Source organism: Anguilla anguilla, chromosome 10 (assembly GCF_013347855.1).
Source record: "Anguilla anguilla isolate fAngAng1 chromosome 10, fAngAng1.pri, whole genome shotgun sequence".
Taxonomy (NCBI): domain Eukaryota; kingdom Metazoa; phylum Chordata; class Actinopteri; order Anguilliformes; family Anguillidae; genus Anguilla; species Anguilla anguilla.
In genome coordinates this window covers 11,684,938-11,712,389 of record NC_049210.1, presented here as the reverse complement: position 1 = coordinate 11,712,389, position 27,452 = coordinate 11,684,938, and the positions used below count along the sequence as shown (strand labels likewise).

At 41.8% G+C, this 27,452-nt stretch overlaps 2 protein-coding genes and 1 long non-coding RNA gene across 5 annotated transcripts in view; 1 reads left to right on the top strand and 2 right to left on the bottom strand.

Annotated features, from left to right (window-relative positions):
* The window catches only part of got1l1 (glutamic-oxaloacetic transaminase 1 like 1), an 11,637-nt gene extending 9,913 nt beyond the window's left edge, over positions 1–1,724 (bottom strand). The window contains exons 1-3 of the mRNA XM_035378627.1: positions 1,684–1,724; positions 765–914; positions 1–83 (exon numbers count right to left, since the gene is read on the bottom strand). Of these exons, the coding sequence (XP_035234518.1) occupies positions 1–83; positions 765–825 (144 nt within the window). The 5' untranslated portion in view covers positions 826–914; positions 1,684–1,724. The remainder of the gene's footprint in view (positions 84–764; positions 915–1,683) is intronic.
* LOC118206237 lies at positions 1,201–27,452 on the top strand. 2 transcript variants are annotated; one of them, XR_004761166.1, is made up of 3 exons: positions 1,201–1,421; positions 11,548–11,655; positions 26,637–27,452. It is a non-coding gene; the product is annotated as an uncharacterized LOC118206237 (long non-coding RNA). The 2 variants fall into 2 exon arrangements; XR_004761165.1 differs by lacking the exon at positions 26,637–27,452 and adding an exon at positions 15,078–15,224 and having other exon boundaries at positions 1,212–1,421.
* On the bottom strand, positions 5,755–26,451 carry adrb3a (adrenoceptor beta 3a). Of its 2 annotated transcripts, none has more exons than XM_035378631.1 (2): positions 24,479–26,448; positions 5,755–9,176 (listed from the first exon to the last, which is right to left on the bottom strand). In XM_035378631.1, exons 1-2 carry the CDS (start codon positions 25,777–25,779, stop codon positions 9,149–9,151), a joined length of 1,329 nt encoding a protein of 442 aa, XP_035234522.1. In that variant the 5' UTR covers positions 25,780–26,448; the 3' UTR covers positions 5,755–9,148. The 2 variants fall into 2 exon arrangements, with proteins under 2 accessions (XP_035234522.1, XP_035234521.1); XM_035378630.1 differs by lacking the exon at positions 5,755–9,176 and adding an exon at positions 20,117–21,218 and having other exon boundaries at positions 24,479–26,451.

Here is a 27,452-nt window from a genome sequence, read left to right as displayed (position 1 = left end):
TGTGCGGATAAAGAACTGGTGCTCGAGGAGGTCATCCTCCACCTCAAACACTGCAGTCCTCTTCATGCTGCTCACTTCACAGCCTGACCAGGGGGTATTGTGGGGAAGGGGAGCACTTGCATGAGACACAGCATGGGACCAAAATTATTTAATTTCAATAAAACTTAAGTAAATTCAGTGCAATGAAAAACATTTTTAACAGCCCATCCACCATTGGAATGTATCATTCAGATATAAACTGGCATGCCAAACACCTGGATCATTATCCACTCTAATTTCTGAAGATGACACTTAAAGGCAGATAAAATTCAGCATGCTTAATACAAACACACACACAAATTTTACTTGTCAACCAAAACCCTGCAGTACATATATTGTAAGAGGTAGAGAACTTTCTCATACTCCTAATTGGATTCATCAACATGGTGCTCTTGACCTCCTGTTGTGGTCAGGCAGAAATTCTGTGCACTAATTAGGATTAATCTGTTTTCTTGAAGACATCAACATATTTACAAGTTTTGTTTTCTCTTGTTAGAGACCTTGATGAGGAATAGTTAAAAAGGCCAATTAACCAGCTTAATGATTTATTTTTACTTTTAAGAATCATTTCCTTATAGCCGGATATACACGTTCCAGTGTTCCGAAAACAGGAATTGTTTAACAGCGTGCGTGGCATGCACAGGAACTTAAGTCCTCATCCATGTACAACTTCTGAAGAAAATGAATGGGATAACCATCAAGCTTCCGTGTGAATGATCTCTCACCCCAGAGCACACAAACAGTGTCAGTCCCAGAGGATGCGATAGAATCATTGAAGGAATACATCACAGTCTTAGTCTTCAACCTCCAAACAGCCAGATACCAGCATCCAAGCTTTTTTCAGATGAAGCACAGAAGAGACTGCACCAGTAATCCTTATGAAGGAAGAAATGACACAAACCAGGGGTGGCTACATTATTTGATAAAATGCCAGAGTTAAAGATTTCAGCAGGATAGCAATCCAGAGAAATTGAATCATAAAAATAAATAAAAAACATTCTCCGACAAACAACAGTTTCCCATGTTATGATTTAAGAACTTAAATATAGACTCTGAACGTACAAATAACTATATCTGTGTGGACGGTATTTTCTCCTTAACTAGATGATTTACTACAAGTCAATAATAAATTGTTTCGGGCTTCTGGACAAGCTGAAAATGTTTGTTGGCCCGGTAGTGGATTTCCCATAATTCCCCCAATTAAGCACCCTCCAAACCACTTTTAGGAAAGTGGTTAATGCGAGATGTCCGTCGTTTGGTGCGTGTGTAGAGTCTCGGGGAAAGGGCTCGGTCTATTCAACTCAGAAGACAGAAGACTATGCGACGGAGCTTATGCGGAACCGGTTCCCCATTGTAGCCCAACATACAATTTCGTCAAGGCTGTAAGTGACAATGCATCGCCTACCTTGTGCAAGTCGATAAAGTAGCCTAACCTAATGTGAACGTTTAAGACTAGGTTTTGCACATAGGCTATCATACATACATTTTAACTATGTCGGAATTATTAGTCTATATTACGAGGAAGTTGTCCTTTTAGCCTGGTACAAATAGTCAACAACCAATATTTGATTTTAAAGGTAGCAATAGTAGACCCGTGCGCCCATTAACTGTTTGCGTTGTTATTGAAATAACTAAATCACCCACGTGAGTCGTCGTCTCAGAATTTTATGTAAACTACACTTACATATGAAAAGATGTCCATAAAAGCTTTTTTTGGGTCCATTCAATAATTATAGGGGTCTCAATTAGTAATACCAGTTTGCTTGCTGGTGAGTTAATTTATTTCAGGTGAGGAGACGCAGGGATGCATCAATTCCTGTTACCGAAACAAAAAGTAAAGCGCTTATTGCCCCACAAGATGGCAGTGTACTGCTTTAAAATCATTGCCGTGACAATACTTCTGAATGCAAGATGTATTTCTGGATTTTGGGCGTATTTGCTGAATTTTACGTTTAGAAGGCAGGCGTTTATATAATAGAACTTTTTTTTCTTTGAAAGTTTTTTTTTTTTTTTCTTTTCTTTTTTTGATTTGACCAGTACTTTCGGACTGCACCTATTTTATGTATTGTATTATTTAATTTTATAAGAATTGTCACATATTTGGCCCAGAGCAGATGCTCTAGGTCATGATGCAGCCTTTCTTCACCTTTCATATAAAACTTTAAATCAAGGTCTATACATTTTATATCACTGGAGTACTTGGTTTCTTTGTGTCAAAGATTAGGTAGCTGTAAGCCTGGAGGATCAATATTTACCCTTGCAGAGAGTACTGTTGGATTTATGAAATGAGCAAAATAGGTAATGACTAGACTGAGGTCAGAAAGGTCCCCTGAACAGGGTAGATTCATTGGCCATACTTTCCTGCTGACCTGGTGTTCCTCTGTATCATCACTGACCCGACGAGGTCATACATTAAGTATCAAACGTAAGTCAGGCCTGGTCACATAGATAATGGTGGGGAAGGTGTGTGCATGTGTGTAAATCATTGCACACTAGGCATGCTGTGCATGGCTAAGTGCTCTGATGCACTAAGTGCATACACTACATGTGTGACTTTCAGTCTGTATGACAGTGTGAGAGGCACATGCTATTGCATGTGTTCCTGGATGTATTTCTGTACACATATTTTTTAGGAGAGAGGTCCCACCTTTGAGTGTACAAAAGGAAGAACCACTGTGCTCAAAACAGAATTCTTTAAAAAAAAAAAACATAGATACTTAACTAAGAACTGGTGTAACCTTTTCACGCAGTATAAAAGTAAAAGTTGTTACACCTTTTTGTTTATACACATTTTTAGTTCTGCTAGGGCACTTCAGTCGGAGGAAATCACATGTTTGTGCATCACAGGTTACTATGCAGTGTGCACCTCTCTTTGTGAAAGACACTGGTGAACACATAGCGATGCGTGTTCTTATAGGCGGAGTGGATCATGTGATGGTTAACAGGTCACCTGGTGTTTGGGCTGGCTCTCCGAGCAGCTTAGCCACCCAGGCACCATCATAAAGGGTCTCATTGAAGGCTGTCTCAGGGCTGGAGGGTTATTGCTCCTTATCTCAAAGCGAAGTTCAGTGTTTTGCACCTTTTGATAAGGAACATTCTTCATCCCGAAACAGGCTAAGTTTAGAGGCTTATTCTGAGTTGAGCTCTATTTCTGTGGCTCCTTCCCCTCTGTCTACTCACCACTCTCTGCCCTGCCCTTCTCCTCCCTGGATAGTTTGATGTAGTGATGAAGGACCTGGGATTGAAACCCATGGGCTGTATTATTTTTATATACTTAACCTGAAAGTAAACTTGCCGCAAAATAGCATATAATGTAAAATATGACTTTATCATTGTTGTGTATTTTTATATCATAATGTAATATTTTAAAATCTATCAGTATAAAGTGTATCACAAGCTGTACCAATAAATATATCAAAAGATAATTCATGTTGTGGAAAAAAGTACTGTAATGGTAAATTGTTTGTTGGTGAATTCACTAGATTCTTCTCCTGTGAGCTGTATTTTTAACAGATGTATAATGGGATGATTCCCAGCCACACTTCCTTATTGATTCAAGCTCAGTTTGTCACACAGCTGTGACTAGTTTCCCTATTATGTACATTCTAAGAGTGTTTGTGCGCTCTGGTTTGTCCTGCTTTTCAGATGTCACACTTCCCCATCTCCGTATCATTGAGCTGCTCCTCCTCCCTACGGGACCCTTTGATGTGTGGAGAAGGGGAATATTAGAGTCCTTTTTCCAATTTCACATGTTTGACATTGTGTTTAAACCACAGTGAAATCAATAGATTTGTGCGAAACACCTTGGCACAAATGCTGTGTCTCAGTTTTTGTGCTGCAGGTCAGACCTTATTTTGGGAATTCTGATATTTATGAGTACCATTTAGCGAGTGCCTCCATAATGGTTAAGAAAGGCTGTGGGATTAAAACACTGATGTACCTTGTTTTTAAAAAAAAATTTTTTAGCAATTTGCTCATAAAAAATTTCTTCAGTATATCCTGTTATATATAGGGCGTATATATATATGAACGATGTGAGCTATTTAAGTAGCCCTGGACAAGAGAATCAACTAAATAGACACAGACACAAAGATATATTGAAAAGAATTATTAGGCTTATGATTCCCGAGCACAGGATGTCCGCATGAGGAAGGCAACTAGATATGGACACGAACCAGGGAGACTAAATTGAGCCAGCATCATGTTATAGCCTATATCTAAACGTATTTAATATATGTGTAAATGTAAGTACGTCACACAAATCCAGAATAATCAAATGATTTAATGTGGTAGAGTCTGTCTAACAGTTATTCTAATTATCTAAATAGAACGAAACGATTGTTCTGTAATTGCATGAACGGCTACGAAGGTATAGCGATTGCAAACTATCTTCTGCGAGTTACTAACACTCTGAAAGGTTCTGTTTGAACATCGGCCTGTACACTACAGGGCCACCAGACTGTCATGTTGAGTGCAGTGAGTGCTCAGGTTATTTTGGTGGGGAAATTGTGAGATGTTGTCTCTATCATATCTGCAGGGTGCCCCGAGTGCCCAAAGTGCCTTGCCGAAATGTTTCTGCGCGCCCTTCTCCTTACACTTCTGGTGCGCTTATCTCCCCGTGTACCTGCTGACAGAAAGTCACGGATCTCGCTCTTAGCAGCTTCGCCTATTGTTACAGCGCGCTCCAAATGTTCCAACAGGGAGGTGTCCCTTCTGCCGGCGACGCCGATCTGAGAGGCTAGCTGATCCGCCTTGGATAACGCGCCACCTCTCGTCCCCGCTCGCGTTTCCGGAAAGGTGAGCCTTTTTGTGCTCCCCGCTTCATCAGATAGACGGCTCGCCCAGCCTGCTGCGTAGCATTCGCCCAGAGGTGACGAGGGCACGCGTGTCAGTCATGCGGATGATTTCCATTGGCAGCGCGTCGGGTTTGACTCTCGTTTTGTGTCACAAGAACATCAAGGTGGGCTGGTGTCACTCGCATAACATTAAAAAGGAATCTTTCAGGCTGAAGTACAGTGTAAGTGTAGAAGAAAAATATACTGGGTGCTCTGTGTAAACAAGAGTATGTGATGTGTATATATATATAGTAGGTGCTCTTGGAACATAGGGAACAAACGACAGTTACAGTGTAGTGCGTGTCATCATGGGGGAGAAGAACATCACCTCCCCCCCCTTATTTGTGTGGTCACTTAATGGCCACCCATAGGTCATTGCCAGCTTTGAACACAAACAGCAGAAGAGCTTTGTGTCACCCGCAGTGCCTTCCCTGACTTTGATCATCTCTGACGGCCTGTCGCACAAACATTTAGAGCTGTGGGAGGTTAATCTCGCCAGTAGATGGGAGGGTACGATTGCCCTGGCTTTTCCGAGCCGCCCCCCACTCCCCCACCCCACTCTAAAGTAAAAAAGAAACAGGAATGACCTGATAGGCATCGAGCTCGACTCCCCCAGAGTAGGAGCCAGGCTAATTGTTTCCATCCACAGGAGCAGTGCAGATAAGAGTGTTTGTGCTGCACAGACGTTTCTAAATCCTCACACACGCTCCGACACAGTGTGGCACTGTCCTGCATTCTCTCTGACTGAGTATGTCCATCTCACACACCCACAAACAAACAGACATACACACTCACACACACACAAAAGCAGCGGACCACACTTACAGTTCATTGTATTTCTTCTGCATTATTTGCCCAATGAAAAGCGTTGACAGCAACACAGGGTTCTCAAATATTTATTTGACATTTTTGAGCATTTTTTTCCATCATATTATCCTGAGCAATTGTAATAGTCTACCTTCGCTTCTGCCTATTTACAAGAAAAAATGCATCCGACAGCTGTATATGCATTTCTCTCTGGTGCTGCCTAACCACAATGGAATTGTTTTTTCTCACGGTTGGCCGTGGACCCGGGTCGGCGTTGGGCAGGGCTGTGGTGCGGCCCCCACAGAGCGAAATGGGAAGTGGGGGTTTGTGCATGTTAGTTTATGCGGCTGTCTCTCAGCGGTGCGGTTTTCCGCAGCTGACTTTTGTACTGTGTGCTGTCACTGCACTGGCAACAAAAGATCCTGTGAGGAGGCGGTGATCTCTGATTTCTTGCACAGATGTCCCTCTCCCTGCTGGGGTTGTTTCATTCTCAACCTCTTATGATGCTACCATGGGAACACTCGAAATTGGATTCACCTCCCTGAAGGAACACATTTTTAACAATCCCCCGTCCCGCTCTCCTCCCACACTATATACATACCCGGCCGTCAGGCTCACAAGTCCAATTTATTTCCAATTTATCCCTTTTTTTTTTTTTTTTAAATCTCCGAATTGCTAGGTTTGGTTGTGAACGAGGGGATTTTTGGTGCCCATATTAGTCTTGGGGCTGTTGTACCATGCTTGTGTTTTTTACTGACTTGATGTGCAGTTCCAAGTGTTAAGCTGATTGGTTACTTCTACACTTGGTCTCTCACAATCCGGTTTCATTGTTGGGAGTGGTTTCCTGAGTAAGACAGACATTTTCGCCACGACTGTCTTACTCCTCCCAGCCAATGTAGAGTGTTAGTGTTATTTATTTGTACCCAGGGTTGCGAAATGACACATCTGTTCCTCCATCCTCACTCTCTGTTTTAGTGAGCTTGAAGGTTGGCAGAAAATGGACTCTATCAGGATGTGTCTGTAGGAAAAAATAAAGTAGGCACCCAAATAATCTGGGGGAAAAACATAAAAACAGTGATGGAAACCATGCCAATGTAATAGGCTGTGCTGCAGTGAACAAAGTGGTGTCAATCTGATGTTTGTGAGAACAGGTGGACTGTTCATATACACTATATTACTATATGTATTGCTATATATTACTATATATTTCACTATATGCCAACACCTCTCATTTATGTTCATATATTTGTGCAGGTTTGGCTGTTTTGGGAACCAGCATAGATGTGCAATTACTGTATCACCCTCTTAACTGACCAGCCAAGAAAAAAAAAAATAGTACATCTATTCTTGATACACGATAAACAACATCAACAACTGCAATGACGATCACTGTAACTTTAGTTAGGAGTACGAGATATTTTTAACAAGACCATACAGAGGAAGAAGAAAGCTTTCCAGAAAGGAAGGGCATCACTGTCTCGGTGCAGTGCATTCCATCTTGGCTCTCCCAGCTCAGGGTGGAATTGCGTACAGTGGAGAGTATTTCGGTTCCTAATCTATAGCTTGTTATCATAGCTGTATTACTGATTCACTGCACTCCCATACTTTTACAACCTTCAATCGGTAAATATATTAGAACCAAATACTGTATTTCTTTGTATTTTAGCTGTTTTTTCCGCTTTAAGCTTGGTTGAAAGGATTTGTGTATAGTTTTGTTATTAACGTTTATTTCTGTGTGAAAGTACCTGAACATTTGCCTCAAGAATGTATTTAGGGGTGAGTCAGGGTGTATAAGCAGTATGGCATTATCTTCGTCATAAACATCTACAAAAGAAAGGGAACATGGACCACCCTAAAGCAATTATTCCATGAGACCAAACCACCTCATGCCCCAGCATTATATCTATTCTAGGTCTTGTTTGTAAGTTACTATTATCGGAAATGGAAAATGCATACAGTGCACACTTCATTAAATCTTTCCCACTCTGTCTTCAGTATTTCAGAAATGTTAATACAATGTGTTTATCAGGCTGCATTCTGGGGGAAAAAAGAACATTTCCTGTACTTACATACCAGCTTGTGCGTTTTAGTACTGAAAGAATTTTTCTTTCAAAATTACAGTGGTTTGGCATCTTGTCTGTTTTTATGTTATCTTGTATTATCAATGACAATCATAAACAAAATGCTTCAGGCTCCTCGAATATGTGATGTTGAACATGATCCACAATGAGATTGTTTTCTCAAATTATTTTTCTATGGTTCCAAGGAGTAAATTGGGAGTTTGTCTTCTGGGATCTTCTCACATGCTTAATTTGTGTTCAGAGACAAATTAAGTGCCTATAATACCAACGGCCAGGATTCTCTTTAACTACAGACTAATTAGAAATCAGTTCAAGTTCAAAATGTAAATTAGTGGAGGTGTGTTGTTTTCAACATTGACAATTCCAGTAATGTGTAATCCTGGTCCTTGAAGGCCATCATCTAGAAGGCTTTCCCTTGTGTATTTAACCAGAACTGTGAAGAATTTGGTGTATCTGTGAAGATATGGGTTAATTTTTTGAGTCAGAATTAGGATTTATTGTTTTAGCATTCAGATGGAATGACTGCTTTCAAGACTGTGCCCTTCCAGGGTTAGGATATTTCACCATGGGAAAGGTAAAGTTCATTGCATTTTTCTCTCGTACAGGACACAATACTTGAGAGAGAATTATGGTTGGACAGAAAGCTTGATAAATATAATAGCAAGATTCCTGCATTCATAATGCCGTTAAACATTTGCACATTCACAGATAAAATAGGAAGGAAAAAAAATAATAATTTAGAAAGTACAATCATATATTTCAAATGCTACTTTTTTTGTACACAAAGTAACATACATACATTGTGCTTAACAGTCCACATTGTATCACTGTTACACATCTTAAGTGCTACTGAAGTAAGGTATGATTGTGCTGAACTCCACCCTACATGTTTCAGTTCAGTGGGAATGAACACTGAGGCTTACAGGGTCTTGAGTGTAGGAGCGTAGCCAGGCTGAAAAGCATAGCATGCCCCCAGGCAAGGTTTGACCACTGTGAGTCAGCTCCTTTTGCAAAGCCCAAGGCATGCTCAAATCCTTCCTACAGGGGATGGGTGTCTGTGGTCTGCAGAACGGGCTGGGGCCTGCTTTCCAGTGGCCAGGGAATAGGTCTGCTGCAGGGGCATGAGGTGTCTCCCCTCTCCCAGCTGAGTTCTCCTTTCCCCCAGATTCCCCCGAACACCAGGTACGTCGGCTTTTCACTGGGGCGTGCCCGCCAGCAGCATCCATTCGGGTGTCTCTTCCCCTTTCGGCCAATCCCAGGCCTTCCTCTTTCTCGTAAATCTGAGCTGGGCCATTTGTACCGATGGAACATTGACTCGCTCAAGCGGCCAGGCGGTTGTGGTGAAGTCTCTCTTTCAGAATGTCAAGATTCCGGCTGAAAGGCCTCTCATCTGTCACTTTCCTGCAGAGTGAAACTGAAACGCAAAGATGATGTCAGTGCTTTTGGCTACGATTGCGTACTAACCATGAGCCGAGGATTACGCTTGTGGTGAGGGTGAGATTCAGTTATGGAAAATAAATGTGTCACAACTTTTTTAAATGGAAAAATATGAGGAGCATCTTAATACATTTTAAAATATTGTAAAACATATCATAAAATAGCAGTTATTTACCATAATTTAATACCATACCATAATTAGATAATTGCATACATATAAAATGTGTTTACAAAATATGTAATTTTAGATGGAACAGGTCAAATGTGTGGAAAAATGTTTATAATCTATTTGATACCTATTGAACTATTGAGTATGAAGAAACATATTCCTTATATTTTGTGGTTGATATTTTAATTTAACTATGCATCTGGACAGGCATACATAAGCCTTGTTAAGCTTTAAAATTTTGAATTGCTCAACAGTTCCAACAGGGGTTGGGCATGTCTGCCCTGACAAGGAAAGAAAGTTTGATGGTTCTGGTTTTTGTGTGTGTGTGTGTGTGTGTGTTTTTATTTCATGCTTCAATGTGAAGCGTCTATTCAGACATTAGTTTTTTTTATGCAGCTGAGATCACAGTAAAGATATGCCATGGTGGAAAGGCTGATGTACGGCTGCTGAAAAAGAGGTTTTAGTGAAAAAAAATAGAATGGAATTCACAACATGGAGGGCCAGCCCTGAACCTGTTTCAGCCAGTGGTCAGTCAACATACTGCGCCCTCATGTCTCCTCCCCTCCCTCTCGGTTCGCCCGACCCTGTGGTACTGAATTTAAGGTGGAACCTCTACAAATATGGGCAGTTAGCTGATTGCCAACTGAAATATTGTCATTGGTCCGGTAAGTGCGCTCAGCTTACAGGAAGTGTGCCATCAAGTGTGCCGATGGCTTTTAGTGAAAGATGACAGAGACATGGCGGAAGGATGTTAAAAAGTTCACGTGGGTGTTTCCATTCTACTGAGCGCAGATTTCACAGAAAGGGGAATCAACCCTGGGTTCCCCCTGCGGATTGCAGTCATGGAAGTGCAAGTTTCATTAGGCATTTTCCTGTTTTCTGCTCACTGGTTTCAGGTCATCTTGGGTTCAGCTTTGATTGGTCACTTTGCGTGTTTAGCTTACTTTGAAAACTCTGGAAATCTTACAGGACCGAAGTGATGAGAGGGAATCATGCATGTATCCCTTTAGCACTTTGCCTTCATTGCTTTTTCAACTTAAATACATTTAAGTTAACATTCTGTAGCTGTATGATGCACAAGAGCAAAGTGTTGAAACTAAACTGGTTATAAACATTGTAGGCCTCATTTTCCACGAAAGCCCATCTAGCATGCATTGAGTTATATAAAAATAGAAATCTCACGCTCTGCTCGTTGTGGCTTTTCAAACTTTAAATTATGCTGGGCAACAGAATTGAGGAAGCAGGTAATCGCTTTCAAATGCCATCTCAGGTTTATTTTTTATGTATTGGAACACAAGAGTAGTGCAACTCTTGTAGACTGGGCGAAAGTTGATTGCTGTAAATGAGGAGCTTTCTTCCTTTTCTCATGCGCCCTCCCCGACCTCTTCTCTCTTCGCAAAATGCCTGAGATGCTGATACCATCGACTACTGTACATGTCTCCACAGGAAAATATAAACAATACAGACCGTTTATTTGCTATCTGGGGGGAAAAGGGAAAAAACAGAAAGAAAAATGCACAAAGAAGCCTGCTGGCTAGCTCATCTGAACAGCTAATGGGTATTTCTGAGGACATTTCGCAGATCCAAAAAAGAAAATGAAGACCGCATAATATGAGCCTTTTGCAGGCCTTTGGACTGGCTTGATTAAAGGCAGAATCCTGTCAGTGTGTCGCACCTCTCCTGCTATGTAACTGTCCCACAACTTTCCATTTATTCCTTTGCCAGGAAGCTCTGCTGAAGGGGCCATTCTGACAATGTGCGCGTGATCTTTGAAAAAGAATTGTAACTTTTGTACCATGAAGATGCTCCAAATTCAGATCTGTGCAAGAGCGTTTAAACTCAAAGACATTGCGCTCGCGAGACAGCTGGCAAGCAGCTGTACCACCTGCAGCTGCGTGACAGCTAGCTGCTGTCAGCGTTGGAGGCCAAATGTAATGGTGTGGATGAACTACGTCCAGATCAAATCTGCAGATGCAGTGCAATAGATTTCCATATGTGTCCGGGTTAACAGCTACATTAATTCCCCCTCCTTTTTTCCTGTAGTGCTTTAAAGAACCTTCTCTGTGTGTAGGTGTTGTTCTACATCCAGATTCTGGGATAAACGGGATATTTAAATAAAGCCCTGGGATTGCTTCTCTTAACATGGACAAACAGCGAGTTTTATTTTGATCTATTGCAGGGATTAGAGTGAAGCGTAGTGTGACGCTACCCCTGAGACTGACTGCCAGCCCTCCACCCCAGCCCACTCCCCTGTGGTCAGCAGAACCCGCACTGCCCCAACTCCGCAGTAAGTCAAACAGCTGAGAAAGCAGGATTCTAAGGGGAGAGCTGTCAACCAATCAGGGATGGTGGAATTCAGTGCGGACTGTACAAACCGTGGGCGGATTTATTTGAATAGTGTGTATTTTCTTTTCGGAGAGCTTGTTAAAAGGGGAAAGCAGTATTTGTGGTTAGTGATGGGGGGCTGTCCTTAGCTAGTTTCATGCTAACGGTTTATTTAGGCACCCAGTCCACAGGAACGTCACAGCCAAGGAACAGTCTGATCCGAGTGATGGATTGCTCCGAAGTGGTTTAATCAAAGTCTTCGTTTGGGCTTCAAAATCACCTGGAACAGATATGATTTCTCTAAACTAAGAACTTTTTCTTTAAAAAGAGTCTTGTGTTTTTGTGTAACAGCACAGAAAAAAAGACCAAGAGATTAGATTGCATGATGCCATGGACATAGCCATTAATTATATCAGCTTTTCAGATCTGCAAGCTATCAACTTCAGGCATACACGGGGGTATAATTAGTTGTTACCCTTTACACGTTTCTGAATTTTAGCTCTGATTTACTTGCTAGTTCATATATCAGTTCGACCACCACCCAGGCCATTTTCCATATCGACACAAATTACCCCATTTCTGAAGTCAGGCCACCTGTTACACTGACCGTTAAACCAGTATAGCTGGATGACTAATATTTCAAAACATAATTCCTCGGAATGATCCATCTGTCCAGTTAAAAATAGTTTGTGGACAAATCCATCAAATCCCGAGCTTTTTTGTTTTAACAGCATTAATTTGGAATTACTTAAACAGCACTGTCTGTTTATTTCAGCTTAAAATGAAATTCAGTATATTTTATTGGATATACCGTTGCCTTTGGTGATACCACATACTGTACTAACTAAAGCATTTTAATCTGAATATCTTCCAGACATCCATATTTTTCCATTAATAACAAGTGACTGGCTTAACTGCCATGGGTTGAAAGGTTGCCCTACTCCTCCAGAAATTAGTGATTGATCGAGACCACTGCATAGAAGCAGGAATTTTAAGTGAGCTTGCTAATAAACAGAACATTGCCTTAATAATGTGAACTTTCTACGTACAAATATTCATTAAATATGTAAGTATGAAAAGATGTGAAAATTTGATGTCGTTGGTGTTAATTTTTAGTTGTGCGTGGCAGTCACTGGCTAGTGATTTTCTATTTCACTCATTTTTCATACAAAGATGTTAGTTCTTTTAAGTTAAGCATTTTTACTTAGTAGCTATGAATATTCATGTAATGCATCTGGTTTGAATAATTTCATTTTATCTTGCTCTTTCACTATCTGAAATGTATTGATGCAGACTTATTTGGTGGGCTTTGATCTGAAATGATTGGTAAGATTTTTAAAAATCTCATGCATATGGATGAGACTGGTACTAATTTCATGAACCTCTGAGAACTTCCCTGTAAAATTATCTGATTCTGCTAGAATGTTGAATGTCTTTGGCTCCTGAGAATCTTGTGGAAAAGATTTCCTGTGCATTATTGCTTGTGTGATGATACTCATCTGTTAGACTTTTTAGACCGTCATCACCATATAGTCTGCCATAATGCAAGAAATGGTGTTCTAAATCACTTATTTTAACATTCCATATACCAGCATTATTATAGAAAGTTCCACTTGTGTCATTGTAGACATTTTGAAAAGGATACAGTAGCTCTTTTAAAATGTCATTTAGAAATGGAGGTGGAACACTAATGGCTAGAAATATTGTATATGCCACAGTCACTCCTAAAAGCTCCCCAATGAATAGTGCTTTAAACTAAATGACTTTACTTAATGCTACCATATAATCTCACATTTTTCTGACCATGTAGATTTATCACGTAGTTTACATTGATTGTGCTTCATTGTATTGCCTTCTGATTTTGTAGGATCAAGACCATATTTTTAAAAATACAATACTTGTCACTTAATGTGCCACAAGAAAAACATTACCATTGTCTTCTGGAGTGAAAAATGGCAGTAGACTACTGTGATTTATACAAGAGAAAATAGAAAGGTTTTGTACATTCATCTGTCAGCATGTCAATTTCCTGTTTCGTTTTTGTCGTACAAATAGGAGTTAGTTGCAGAGTACGTCTCTCTGGAAGTCCTGTGAGTTATGCAATGGCTGTGTGTGTACAAGGGCTGTTTTATAGAATTTGTAATGTGTTATGAGTATTTGATGCTCAGTGGGGAAATAATTAGGTTGTACACACTTCTAAGAGAGTAGAATTGCAGTGCAAAAGAAAATGGAGACCCTTACATACATTTACATTTACCAGGACTACATTCATGGATGATGTAATGAACCACATAAGGAAAAGCTTAGTCTGAGAGTCCCTGTGACCAATGGGATTTCAATAATGGGACTATTTTGTTCCCTGGGATAGACAGTTTCCCATAAAGATTATGTATTTCTGACTTCTGGGAATCTTTGGTGACCTAAACAAGAAGGATATTAAAAGCCCTGCAAAAATAAATAAATAAGAAACTCTAGTAGAATGTGCAGTAAAGAAAAGCATGCAGTTTTGTTCTTCAACGTAATTCTTATCACTCTCCATAATTTGCTCGGACAAACATAAATTATATATTTCTTTTCATCAATGAAATCTGACCGGAATGCGCATCAGGATGTATATACTTTTTCCCTTGAAATGTTTTCTATTGAAAAAAAAAAAGGTTTATGGTAGATCATTTCATCCATGCGCAGCTATTAGTGCTGTAATTAGAGTACAGTGGTTGTTTTATTGAATGTGTGTATCTGTGGTTACATGGCCAATTCAAGGCTAGTGTTCTGAGTCACCTGCTATATTAGCGTTGACTGTGGACAGACATAATTCCACCACAGTTCTCACTGTAGTTGGTGCTTTCCAAGAGCTATTTCTTGCTGGAATACTTGCGATACCAAATAAGCGTATGCTGAAACGGCAACACCAATTCACAAGGGGAGAAAACACTAATGTGTATTTTTAATTTGATTTATTCAGGAAGTATGTGTATTGTAATCTGAAATAGTCTCTTCAATTCATTCTACTACCCTCCATTCAAACACATCATGTTCCCATTACTGGGGGCCTCAGCATTTTTATGAGTTTTGACGCATGCCCTTCTTTACCTCACTAAATCTCTTTGCACGTTGTCCCTTAGCAGTGTGATAGATCGACTGTTAGGACCAAGTGTATTTTTTCTTATGTGCTGTGCCTGGGACCCAAGCTTCTTTCTGGTGTTTATTTTCCAAATCAAAATGAAGAAATAAGAGAACAAGCAGATTTGAATGAAAAACGAAATGGGCTTTCAGCTATCTGAAGGCTGACATCATTCTGGAAAACAGTCAGAATAGCTAAACGGTGATTAATGCTTTTTTGTTTTTTAACGACTAACACTGGATGGACCTGTTTTACTCCAGATACTGGGCCACTCCAGGCAAAAGGGTAGAGACACTCCAAGTCCTGCATCCTGTAAATCAAACTGGCACATCACTGGCCCAAAATCCATGGACTTTCAGAGCAACTGAACAACAAATGTGGGATTAATAAAGCAGCTATTATGGTTCCTGGATATTGGATAAAGGGATTTGTGCCAGCTGTGGTAACTGCTGACAGCCACTCAGCTGGGAGTTCATGTTTCTGGAAACTGGGTATTTGTCCGGACGGCTCGCAGAATCGGGCCTTTTTCCGATTTCGGGAGAGTGATAGCAGCCTACAGTGGGTCCCCTGTAAAGGACACTAGTTAATCTCTGGGCCTCTACCTCAGTTGCTCCCTGCAGGAAATTCTTGGTCCCATTTTGCACTGATCCTCTGATATGACTCTACTGCACCACAGTTGAGCAACAAGGCAGTAGTCACCCACAAAGTCACTGAAATGGTGTTAAACATTAACACCGTTTCATAATGCCATCATATACTGTACACTGTTGGTTTATTGAACATTGAGGAGTTAATCCTTCAGAGATAATGCAGAAATGTACTGCATGCATGCCTGTGTGCTCTGAGATATGAGTGCCCGCCTCCTCTTCTCCCATGGTGCTCAGCCTTTACCCCAGGAACCCACTTCCTTGGGAGTGTGCCCTTTCCCTCGACTTGGACTGGGGTCTTGCGGTATCTGTTCACTCCAGGTTTGGAGTTAAAAAATAACCTCTGGCCCAAGGCAGAGCACTGGTCTGGTACTGGTCCGAGTGGGTCAGTCCACATGAGACTCCAGTGAACCAAACGGGATCCCAGGAAAAGATGCAGAGAGACTCTGCTGGGTCCTTCCTTCCCCCCTGCCCCCCCCCCCCCCCCCCCATTTTGATAATGCCACTCCTGACATGCATTTTACATTCAGAGTGGCTGCTTGCTGTCATTGGCGTGCTTCTGACCTGTACTGAAACAAACAGCCCACTGTGACCCCGTACAGGTTCTTGCTCGCATTTTGCAGGAATGTCCACGCTTAACTAGGACTCAAGCGGAGCCACCCATCAAGTCTGCATGAGGTCACCGACCAAAACAGACCCCGAGAGACCCACAACGTCTTTTCTGAAATGCGGTCATGCTGTTTGCGAGGTTTAAGCAACTGTATCTTCATTTAGGCTTCAAGCGAAATTGCAGTGCTTTGTGTGAAGACTTTAAAACTGATTTGCTTATTTGAGTTGGCTGTGGAAAAGCAGATCAGATTGTAACAGCTTGGATTGCCACACAATTTTTTCTCCAGGGCTAATTTACTTGTTACAAATTTGTCTCTTTTACAACCCCAGAGGGAGGTATCCATAATAATTTTTATAACTTTTGACTTGAGAGAAATGTCCCTTTACTGGGGAATTAAAAAGAAGAAATGGACTCCTGGAATTAATGAAAGAAAAACACATTTGATGAGGATTTGTTCGGGTTCTGTACATTTAAATTGATGATATATTTACAAAGTTACACAATTCATTTTTTAACGATGAACAAGGAGGCATTTGAGCCTGTTTGTGCGAAATTTTGACATGCTCTGATGTTAAAGTGCGTGACATTCCCTTTTCCTACCCCTGATATATCAGTTTGAATACTGATATAGAGATCAGAATTCAAGAATGCAAGCTGGGTTTCCTAGGCAACATAAGCACCTTTTGGTGAAGTGCTATTTTGTAAATGTTTACTTTAAACAGAAATGCACTGTGAACATTAGTGACATTCATCTACCTTGTAGATAAGCTAGAATGCCTGGAATTGCATTTAGGTGACCAAGAGCATTTGTAAAATAAGTTAAATTTGTAAGTATGACTTGCACCCACAGAGATGAAGAGATGGATTGTTTCCGAGAGGGTTAAGCCATAAGTTGATTAAGAAACCATGAATGGATTTCAAAATTAATGTCAAGACCTTGGTCCTGCAATACCACCATACTGGGACCTTAGAAAAACTCTATCTCTATAAACGAAAGTGTTCTGATTCCTGTCCTGACTGTATGATCCAACTGCGCCTGTAAATCGCTGTAAATAATTCTTCACTCGCACACTCAACTGTCTGCTTTTTATTATGTGTTTTGTGGGGTTATGAGATCATTTAAATCCCTTGGGCTTGGAAGCCTCATTATGGCAACACAATGGTATTGTATTTGTGGGTTCATTATCAGAAAGCTCTGGGCTCAAATCCCTGAATTACTTCAGTAAGAATCCAGGTATTTAAATGGATGATATACATATGCAGCAGAGCTACGCAAAGCACAACATGCTATGGCATTGTTAATAATGATGCATCATAACTGTGAAATGGTTTTACAGGGCAATATATACCACTGGGGCTATGAAATACTAACTAGTTTTTGGATTTATGTCAGCTAAACCCCAAAGTAATCTGTTGCAACTGCATGTCTGACAGTTACTACATTCTAATCATGTTAAACATTAGAAGTGGTTTAAATTCCATGCCATTCATTAGGTATATCCTGCTCAACAACATGAGAAGTCACTGTACCCTGCAATGTTTTCCAGTCACAGTGTATCTGTCTATTCAGGCTGTTTTCTTTTTCTAATGTAACCATAACAAAGCGGCAAAGTTAAATGGAACTCCTCCAAGATGCCCATGTAAAGCTTCTCCATTAGCAATTTGGATTTGGTTTCATTGCTTTTTCTTAGCATTATGCTTCTTAGCCCCAGTCTCTTTCTTCTATTGCAAATGTAAGATAGAATTTTGTTGATGTTTTCAAATAATTTCCATCCAGCTGCTCCAAGAAAGGCCCAGGAAGGGTGATGCACTGTGAATTGTGAAAAGTCTAAAAGAATTCACAAATAAAACGGGGGTGTGCGTACGTGACAGGATCATCTAGGCCCTTTGCATGTTGATGTGGGTACCCCTAGCATGACCACAAATTTCTTTTCCTTTTTTTTTTTTTTAAATGCACTCTGGTGGAGCAGCAGAAACACTGTTTATACAGAAGCCTGGTCTCTGTATCCTTGCACTGAGCCTGCCAACAAACTTTCCTGTCCAGTCAAAATGAAATGAGATGGAAAGCTGAGCGTTTTTTTTTTTTTTAATTACCCAAAAAACCCTTTTCACGCTCTGCACACCTTTTTCAGCTTTTCTTGGAAGTTCTAGAGGCTGGCACATATGTGCAGTGCACACAGACCGTACCCCATTTGGAGGACTGTGTTTTTTTTTATTTCCCGGCTGCTTAACATGCCTCTCAAAAAAAAAAAAAAAAATATAAAAAAATATGTCGAGGAAAACAGGCTGCCATCCCACCTGAGAATGGAGCGCGCTCCAAAACAAACCCACTGACTGGCTGGTAGACCCCGTGCACCCTGTTTGACTGAGGGGGCTCGGCCTTCACTCTGTCTAACCAGTGAAAAGCCCTCATTTTTCAACTGGAGCGTTCCCCTGGTGTTCGCCTTTGATCCTGTGATTTATGCTTTTTTCCCAGGCCGCTGGTTTCTCTTTCAGCCCCGCGCACAGTTACAGCACGGGCTGTGTTTTTCCTTTTCGTTTCGGCATGGTTTTAACATGACTAATTATTAAATGTCCGCATTAATTTCTCCTTCCCCCCCACCACTTGCCTCCCCTCCGCCTCACTTCCTTCCTTTCCCTCTCCTCTGTCTGCAGTCTGTGTTCCACCCCCTGTGCAAACGCAGACAGACAGACGGAGAGGGATAGACAGAGAGAGAGAGAGGTGGACAGCCGCAGTGAGTGATGCCTTTTGATCTTCCTGACCAGCTGTTTCGTAAGCACGGACTGGGGGGTCGTTAGGGTAATCTAAGAGGCGGGGCCACATGACCCGCCCCCATCTCAGGATCTGCCTCCGTCTCAGTGTCCCCCGCCCTGCTGATTGGCCACTGAGCAGACGCCTCATTCAAGCGCTGCATCAGAGGTTAACCAGGGGCGCGCACTTTGTCACAAGCATTCAGTGAACTCGGGAGACAGGCTGTCAAAGGAGCCTAATTTAAAAACGGTTAAATAAAACCCGTAAGAATGATCTCACTGACATTTCCAATGCTGTGCTATGAGCATGATATACGATCCCCCTGGGCAAATTAACCGCAGAACACGCTCTTGTTATGAAATGTTTTCACGAGAACAAATTAAACAAAACATCTTTTATGCTAAGGGTGAATTTGTTACATCGGCAGTAAACTGGATATTGTAAGAAAATATGAAAGTTAACATTCTGGCACCCCGCTGTGCATTGGCAAATGGGCATACCAACATGCTGACACACAAATGAAGCACTGTATGTGTTCTGTTTACGGTTGTGGTGGTATTAGCTAGGAGGAAACCTGTCCCTGCCCATGCGGAGCGAGAAATCCCACTCTATAAACATAAAACCATTATGGAAGTGGCCTGTGGGTGAATGCCTTCCTGAACAAGGGAGCTCCTTATCGCATCCTGTTCTGCAGGGATAATGGACTAGATCACTTTTGCTCCCACTACTTTTCCCTCTCCTTCTCCTCTCGGGATCTTTCCAGCACTCCTCTTTCCCCTTGGTTGCCAGTACCCCTGCCTCTCATTAAGTCTGAGTATGTGACCCATTGCTGTATTGGATGGTGACGTAATCAGCCACTGTGGCTTGTCACCAGCTTAGGTCAGGTGGTGAGGTAAGACACTTCTAATCACACACAAGACTCTGGGATGCACCCACATCCTTTCTTTTCCTCCAGAGCTTTCTATTAGATCATGAGCTGAACCTGTAATAAGAAACTTTTGATCTGTTCTTCATTTGAAGTACTGCAGTCAAGTGTGGCAAATTGAGAGCAAAACAAACAAAACTGCATATAAACTGACTCCACTGCACAAAATAGCAGTAAGGCTGTGAAATACGCATGGCAGTTTGTGTAGTACCTGGGTCTAGAAATACCTGCAAAAAAGCCTAAGTGAGAGCAAGTATGTGGATATAATCTTGGCTTTCAAACACTGCATGTTAGACATGTTGTGCATTCTGCCTCTGTCGCTATACATGGACAGATACAGTAGGAACAACAGAAATGGCCAAGCATGTCTTGCAGATATTTATTGATTTATTTATTTTTGTGAAACAGGTTCGTTCATGTCATTGTTGTTCACCAGTTTGATTCTGCACTCTAGAGAAACCTTTAATTGAGGTAAAAAATATTAATACTAATTTCTTTGTCAAGAAATACTTTTTATCAAAAAACATGTATCATAATTATTGGTGCCCCTTGAAATTCTTATGAATAAAACCTAATAGAAGTATATTCCCATTTGTTATTTGACTTTTTAATAATTTCATCTGAGTCATCTAGAAACTCTTAAATGGTTATTCAGTACTTCATGTTTCGCTATGGTCTAAATTTGAGGTGGCACACATGCCAAAATCACATAGGTCAGATAGCACACAGATTAAAAGAGACAAAGGTTGTTGACCTTCAGGCAATATATCAGGCAATGGCTGTAAATTAATAGGACAAAATCTCTCCTTTGATACAAAATTGCAGAAGCTGGGTGCACCTTGAGGTCCCCAAGTGTCCAAAATAACAACTAGATACTGCCTCCATACCAATATACTATTTGGAAGGACTGTCAGAACAAAGCCTCTATTGTCATTAAACTACAAATGTAAGCACCACTTTGCTAAATGTCACTGGAACTTTGATTGAAACTGCCGTCTATGCTTTGATCAGCAGTCTTATGTTTTGGCCACAAACTCCAGAGGAGGGTTGGTGTGGAAAAAAAAGAAATGCAGAAAAAACCTAATCCGGACTGTGAAGAGTGGAGGATATATGATTTTATGGAGCCGTTTTATTTCCAAAGATCCTGGAAATCTTCTTAGGATACATGGCATCATGGCCTCCAACGAATGCCAGGAGAATTTAGACCAAACCCTGGCTATTTCTGCTAGGTGGCTAAAACTGAGTTTTGGGCAGATCTTTCAGCAGGACAATGATCCAAATGCATTCTAACAAATCCGCAAAAAAAAGAAAAAAAAAAAAGAATGGTGACTACACCTAACCACAGAATCAAACTTTTGCAATGACCACCCCAGTCCTCTCACTTGAACTCCACAGAAAACCTGTGGGGTGCGCTGAAGAGGAGAGTCCACAAGCAAAAACCAAAAGCCTGATGGATCTGGAGGGATTCTAAAAGGAGAAATGGTTTCAGATTCAGTTTTATGTTTCTCCACCTCATCAAACATTCTAGAAGGATCAGTGCTCAGTGCTTGGTAATAAATACTAATAAAATTTTTCAAAAAAACATGTAGGCCTATCAGTTTAAAATATTGTGAAGGTTACTGGTCCATAATTAACAGAAGAAACTTCGTGGTTAAAATATTCTTTGACTAATTTTCGAGCCTTCAACGACATTTGAATTCAAAGTAAAGAGCAAGAAGAATGTAATTCCATGAAATTCAGTAAAACGAAAATGCTTTCCCGAACAGAAAAAAGACGCCTTATATAGGCTAGGGCTGTCACTGGTGTTCACGCTACGGTACTTGAGTTGTTTGAGGGATGAGGTGGTAAAATGAAAATAAAAACACTTGGAACAGTGCTTATACTGTCTGCAGTAGCGGGGAAAGCTGAGTGATTCGATGCTTCGTTCCGTTTTTTGTGCTTTTTGCATGGGAGTGAGTGGCATTATGCCGAAATAAAAAAACGACTTGGCGAATTAATAGTTTCGACGAATAGAATTAATTGGATCTCATTTGTTGAGGCGAGCTAAGATACCCCCGACCAGGTATTCTATGAAAAAAAACAAACTTCACGAAAGTCTGCCGACCAAAACATCAGCCAAGAACGTATTCAAGATGCACCTCGTGCGGTAATATGTTCCGGCAACTATGCGTCAGTGGTGACTGCGCCTCGCCAGTCCAAAAACATCCGCCTCCTCCCCTGTGTCCGCTCTCTTCGTCCAGTTCTCAGTTGTACTTTGCCACTGCCACACGCTTTTGCTCGTAAACAGCCTTTCCGGTTAGGCAGACGTGTGGTGCCAGAGTGATAAAGTTTATCAGTTGCCGAGAACTGTCGAACGAAGGGGCCCTCACCGAGACGCAAACGGTGCATAGCTCCCGCTTCCAGTGAATTTCTCAGCCCCAAATATGGGACACGAGCTCATGTTGTTCTGAGGAATTGAGATTAATTCAGGATTTTTTTGTCCTCGCGTTCGTGGACGTGTTACAAAAATGGATTCAAAAAAACTCTTGGTAGATCGTTGTTGAATATCTGTAATGTGTTGCTATGAGAGATTTGGCGGTCTTATCGAGGATCTGAATTTTGCTGTAGTTTCTAGTTAACATTATCAATCAAATTTCAGAGGAGAATTAGCTTCCCTGTATTTCGAGACGCGTTTGAGTGAATTAAGTTAAAACAATTATTTATGAGCCACGTTTTATTGTTGTAATATTAGCAGGGGCTTTGGAATAATTTATGTTGTGTTGACACTTGGTATCAAACATCACGACTATAATCTCAAAATATTAATAAATTATGGGCACATTGCACTTAACATGATTACTCACTGCAAATGGTTCACTTCAGATGAATGGATTTACGAAGTTGAAAAGATGAATATCTTCTGAGAATGTTTCATCATTATTTTCTAATGTTACACTCACTCTAGCTAATGTTTGACAAAAACTGATAATTAAATGATAAGTGTATTTAAACAGATCCGTGTTATTGTGTTCAGAAAATGCTGCAGTCCCATGTAAATTGTGGAAATGTTTATAATATAGATTTTCGCTTTTAAGCGTTTTAAGCAATTTCACAAAATCATATCTCAGCCCATGCAGTTCTCACCAGGCTAACACACACGACGTTCCCTAATTGTCTGACTTGTTTGTATAATGACGAATATCCTCATAATTTTGCACAATGTATCCAATTTTAAGAGAAAAATATATATACATTTCCCAGTAATGGAATATTTTGCAGCTGAAAAACACTTTTTGTTAATGGCTCAATTGTAGTCATTTTTGTACCAGAAGTATATACATCAGAACCTTGTCAAAAACCCACAAAGGCATTGGTATGTCAATTTGTAGTAACCTTTCAATAATAATCTTTACCATTAGTCAATAGTCATTACAAAACACCTGACATTTAATGTTCTGTACATTCACTTTCATGGTTTGATAAAATGCATTAGTTTATATTTATTTTTGACATGTACATGTATGATGCATGCATTTTAAATGAAATTTCATTCACTTGTTAATTTTCTATCCCATGGGTAGGAAGGAATTAAATGCTTAAATTATCTGCTTTAGATGAATGACTTTGCCCATGTGTGGTTATTACAAATCTCCAAGAATGTAATGACATTTAACATACCCACAGGCCTTTTTTTCTGAATCAAGTTGCAAGAAAAGCATTTATAAAGCTCTCTTTAGAATGATACGTAATTTCATAAATTTTTGTATTTGATTCTGTTTACAGCCCATACAAATCTTTACCTTTTGTAGTGATATTTGTCCCTAATTTATTATTGAATGTTGGGTATCATTTTATTGTATGTAGTATTTTTTGATACAGCTGGTTTAATTTAGTGGCATTTAGAGAACAGTACATTCCTGTATGCACTGTCTACATGGTGCTGATTTACTGTATTTAGTAAAATTGTAGATTCATTAGCAATAATGACTTGCAATTTGGATTGTATGAAAAGAAAACTCGAACTCAATGTTCTAGACATTACAAAAACATTTACTACGGCATTCACGGGCGAAAATGCCAGAAGTATGAGCAATGAGGTCTTGTAGCTGTAAGGCACTAAAGATAAAGGAAGACCCAAACTGAAACTACACTGTTTGGACCTCACATATGAGAGCACCGATGTCATGTTGATATAATTTCAGGGCATCTTGACATGGGAGAGGAATTGAAATGTTCTTTGACACATCTGTTGTTTTTCCTTCCCTGTTGCTTAAAGTGCTTCACTGTACAATGTTTGCACAGTGTTCAATCATGAGCTGCCAGAAGAGCTGAGAGCTACACACAGATCTATTGCACTTTCTCTGCAGAGACCACATTGCATTGATCGTCCACAAACTAAAGCCACGTGAACCTTTCCCACCGCTGCCTTCTCTCTAATCCTGTCGAATTCTTAACCAAGCATAAAAGCTGATTATAACAGCATGCATTTCTGAATCACTTGGAGCTAAGTGGAACCAATCGCCATTGTTCGATAGAATGAGAACCTCAGCTGCAGTTTTGTAGAAAAGCACTTCTCATTGTCAAAAGCTTTATCAAGGTAATCATACTTTGAATGAAGGCCCTCGTGAGTTGCATAAATGATTCATATGCTATTTTTCTAAGGGAGCGGCAGACAAAAACCACAAATCAATGCAATTTAGCGACAAAAGGAGGCTGATGCCGAGGACTGAAGATGAGACGAGACTTACAGTTCTGTGTCGGGCTCGGAGAAGTCGCTGAGCTGCATGCTGCCGTTGGAGTGCGGGGGTGCTGGAGACGGCTCCTCGCTCCTGCAGCTGCTCTGACTGCTGGCCAGGCTCTCGTCCTTCTGGGCCGGGGACGGCTTGTGGAAGGAGCCCGCCGCCCCCGGCTCGGACGAGCCTCTGAAGCAAGGGCAAAGAGTGCGCAGCTCCTTGTAGAGGGTGTTCATGCGCGGGGTGGGCAGCCACGGGCAGCCCAGGAGGCTCTTGAAAGCCACGCGGAACTCGGGGCTGCGGCAGTATATGAGCGGGTTGAGGCCGGAGTTGAAGTAGCCCAGCCAGTTGAGGAGGCGGAATATCCTCCTCTCGGGCATGTTCCTGTCAAAGACGTTGATGATGTTGGCCACGAAGAAGGGCAGCCAGCAGATGGTGAAGGCTCCCATGATGAAGCCCAGCGTTTTGAGGGCTTTGTGCTCCTTGACCACCGTCAGCCGCGAGGGACGGCGCTTGGAGTTCTTCCTGCGGTAGGAGCCCGTGCCGCCCCCCGAGCCGGCCGAAGGCGGCACGTTGTTGTTGCCGTGGTGAGGCGGCTGGGGCTGGGGGGCCGCGCCCTCGCCCTGGAAGCGCAGCCGGTTCTTGTCTATGAGCCGCATCTGCCGCGTGGCGATGAGGAAGACGCGGGCGTAGACGAAGATCATGACGAGGAGGGGGATGTAGAAGGACACCACGCTGGAGATGATGGCGAAGGGGGGGTTGGTGATGAAGTCGCAGCAGGTGTCCGTGTCGTAGCACGCGACGGCCTGCGGGTCCTCCGCCCGCCAGTTCTGGTTCATGATGGGCACGAAGGAGGTGAGCGCCGACACGGCCCACACCATGCACACGATCACCCGGGCGCGGCACTTGTTGAGCAGCACCTTGTACCTGAGGGGTCGGGTGATGGCGATGTAGCGGTCGACCGCGATCACGCACAGCGTCTCGATGCTGGCCGTCACGCACATCACGTCCACCGAGGTCCAGAGCTCGCAGGACCTTCTGTTCAGCTGCCAGTCTCCCGTAACCACGATGGTTGCCCCCAGGGGCACCACTAAAACCCCCATGATGAGATCAGCGCATGCCAGGGACATTATGAAGATGTTGGTTATGGTCTGGAGCTGGGAAGTTCGTGCAATGGCTATAATGACCAGCAGGTTGCCCACCACGATCAGGATGATGATCAAGACCGTAAGCACTAACAAGCCCAAAATTTCAATCTGAGCATCAGTGTCTAGCGTGCCATTGATGGTGCTGCTGTTAAGCGAGTAATTGTCCATTTTTGCCAAGGAAGGGCTTTCAGCTGCAGCTTATATTGTTTACTGTATTGAAGATTAATTTCAGTTGCGTCCCTAAGTGATTGCTCATATCCCCAAAATTAATGCAGGGAAATAAATATAAAAATTAATAGAATTTGGCTGAACATTCTGATCTTTCACACATTCACCCTCAGTTCAAAGAAACCAGGTTAAATAAGATACTGACATATTGCACGTGCACTTTTCACACATTTCTGAATAAGTTAGTATTACCATACAAATGGCCTTTTTGGCTTACCATTATGTTTTCAAAAAAAGAGAAAGCAAAACTTTCTTCTGATGTCTGTAAAAGTGACATGTTTGTACTGTCAAGGCATAGTACGGTCCCACGTGCAAAAAACAAGTGCTTTAGATCCTGTTTGGTTATTGTTCGTCACTTGTATGTCCATGGATAAGAAAGGAAAAATCACTCGGCGAATGAATTTGAATGGATTTGAAAATCACTCCATCTTTGATTAGGGTGGAAACGCTCTTCCTGGTGAAGCGGTCCTGTCGTGGAGAGTGTCTGCATTGGACGGGCTCCCCTTTTCCCCTGTGCTGTGTGACAGCAGTGGCACTATTGCAGAGAGCGGAGCTGTGGCAGAGCTGTTAGAGCCATGAGTTCGCACTCTGTAACGTCTCCTCCCTCCTCCCCTCCCTCCCCCTCTCTCTCTCTTGCTCTCTCACTCGCGCTCTTTCTCTCTGACTTGCTCTCTCTAATTCTCATTTTCTCGCTCTCTCACTCACTTAGTCTCTCTCTCTCTTTCACTTAGTCGCTCTCTCTCTCAGTCTCTCTCACTTGTTCTCTCTCTCATAGTCTCTCTCTCTCTCTCTCTCAGGCTCAGGGCTGGAGCCCAGCGTACTGGTCCGACTCAGGCAGTACTGGCTTTAAGGGGCGGGGCTGTGAAGTGTGCCATTAAAGAGGCGGAGAGGGACAGGGACCTCGCGGCTCACGGTCGGCTCATCCTGGCTCACGGTCTGCCAGCGCATCACCGCGCCGGGGCCTTTCAGGGCTCTGTGGGAGGGCTCAGGGCTTGTGGACCGCAAACCGCCATGATCCGAATGCTAAAAGGAAGGCTATAAATGAGTATTTTATTGTCAGTATGCAACAAAACTGCCAGACTCAGTGTGTGTGCGAGGAGGGAAAAACACCCTGAATTGTTACACAATCAGGCTTTGAAAACTTGTTGTAGTTTCTGCTTTTACTTTTGCTTAAAAAAAAAAAGCAGGTTTGGTGTATGTTAACCCACGAGAGTGTTTCTGTCACCTGATCTTCTCCGAAGGAACGTGAACGGCTTCTTAAATGCCGGCCGAGCAGATAGCCATCTCCATTCTGCTCTCAGGAACTTGTGTAACAGTTTCACAAACAATATGCTGTATGCTTCAGAATGCATGGCAGCTGTCGGTGCACACCCAGCAGGCACACGCGAGGATGTACAGTGGTATAATTTTGTTATGTATGATGTTGGTGTCCAAAAAGGGATAAAGACTATTTCTAATTTCTTGCTGACATTTATTAGTTAGTACATCTTGTATTTCAGGCACTGCTGCAGGGAAAAAGGATTTGTAGTTGGCCTTGTGCTATTACTCATCATAAATTCTCACTTCCTATTTAAGATGTCTCTCAGTGATGTGATGGGGTTGGAGGCAGGGAG

What these genes read in the sequence shown, in the direction of transcription:
- adrb3a (XM_035378630.1), bottom strand. Translation starts at nt 25,779, where the DNA reads ATGGACAATTACTCGCTTAACAGCAGCACCATCAATGGCACGCTAGAC. An exon ending in TCCGAGCCCGACACAGAACT is followed by an intron (nt 21,219 to 24,478) that starts GTAAGTCTCGTC and finishes TTCTCCTTTTAG; the next exon opens with AATCCCTCCAGATCCATCAG.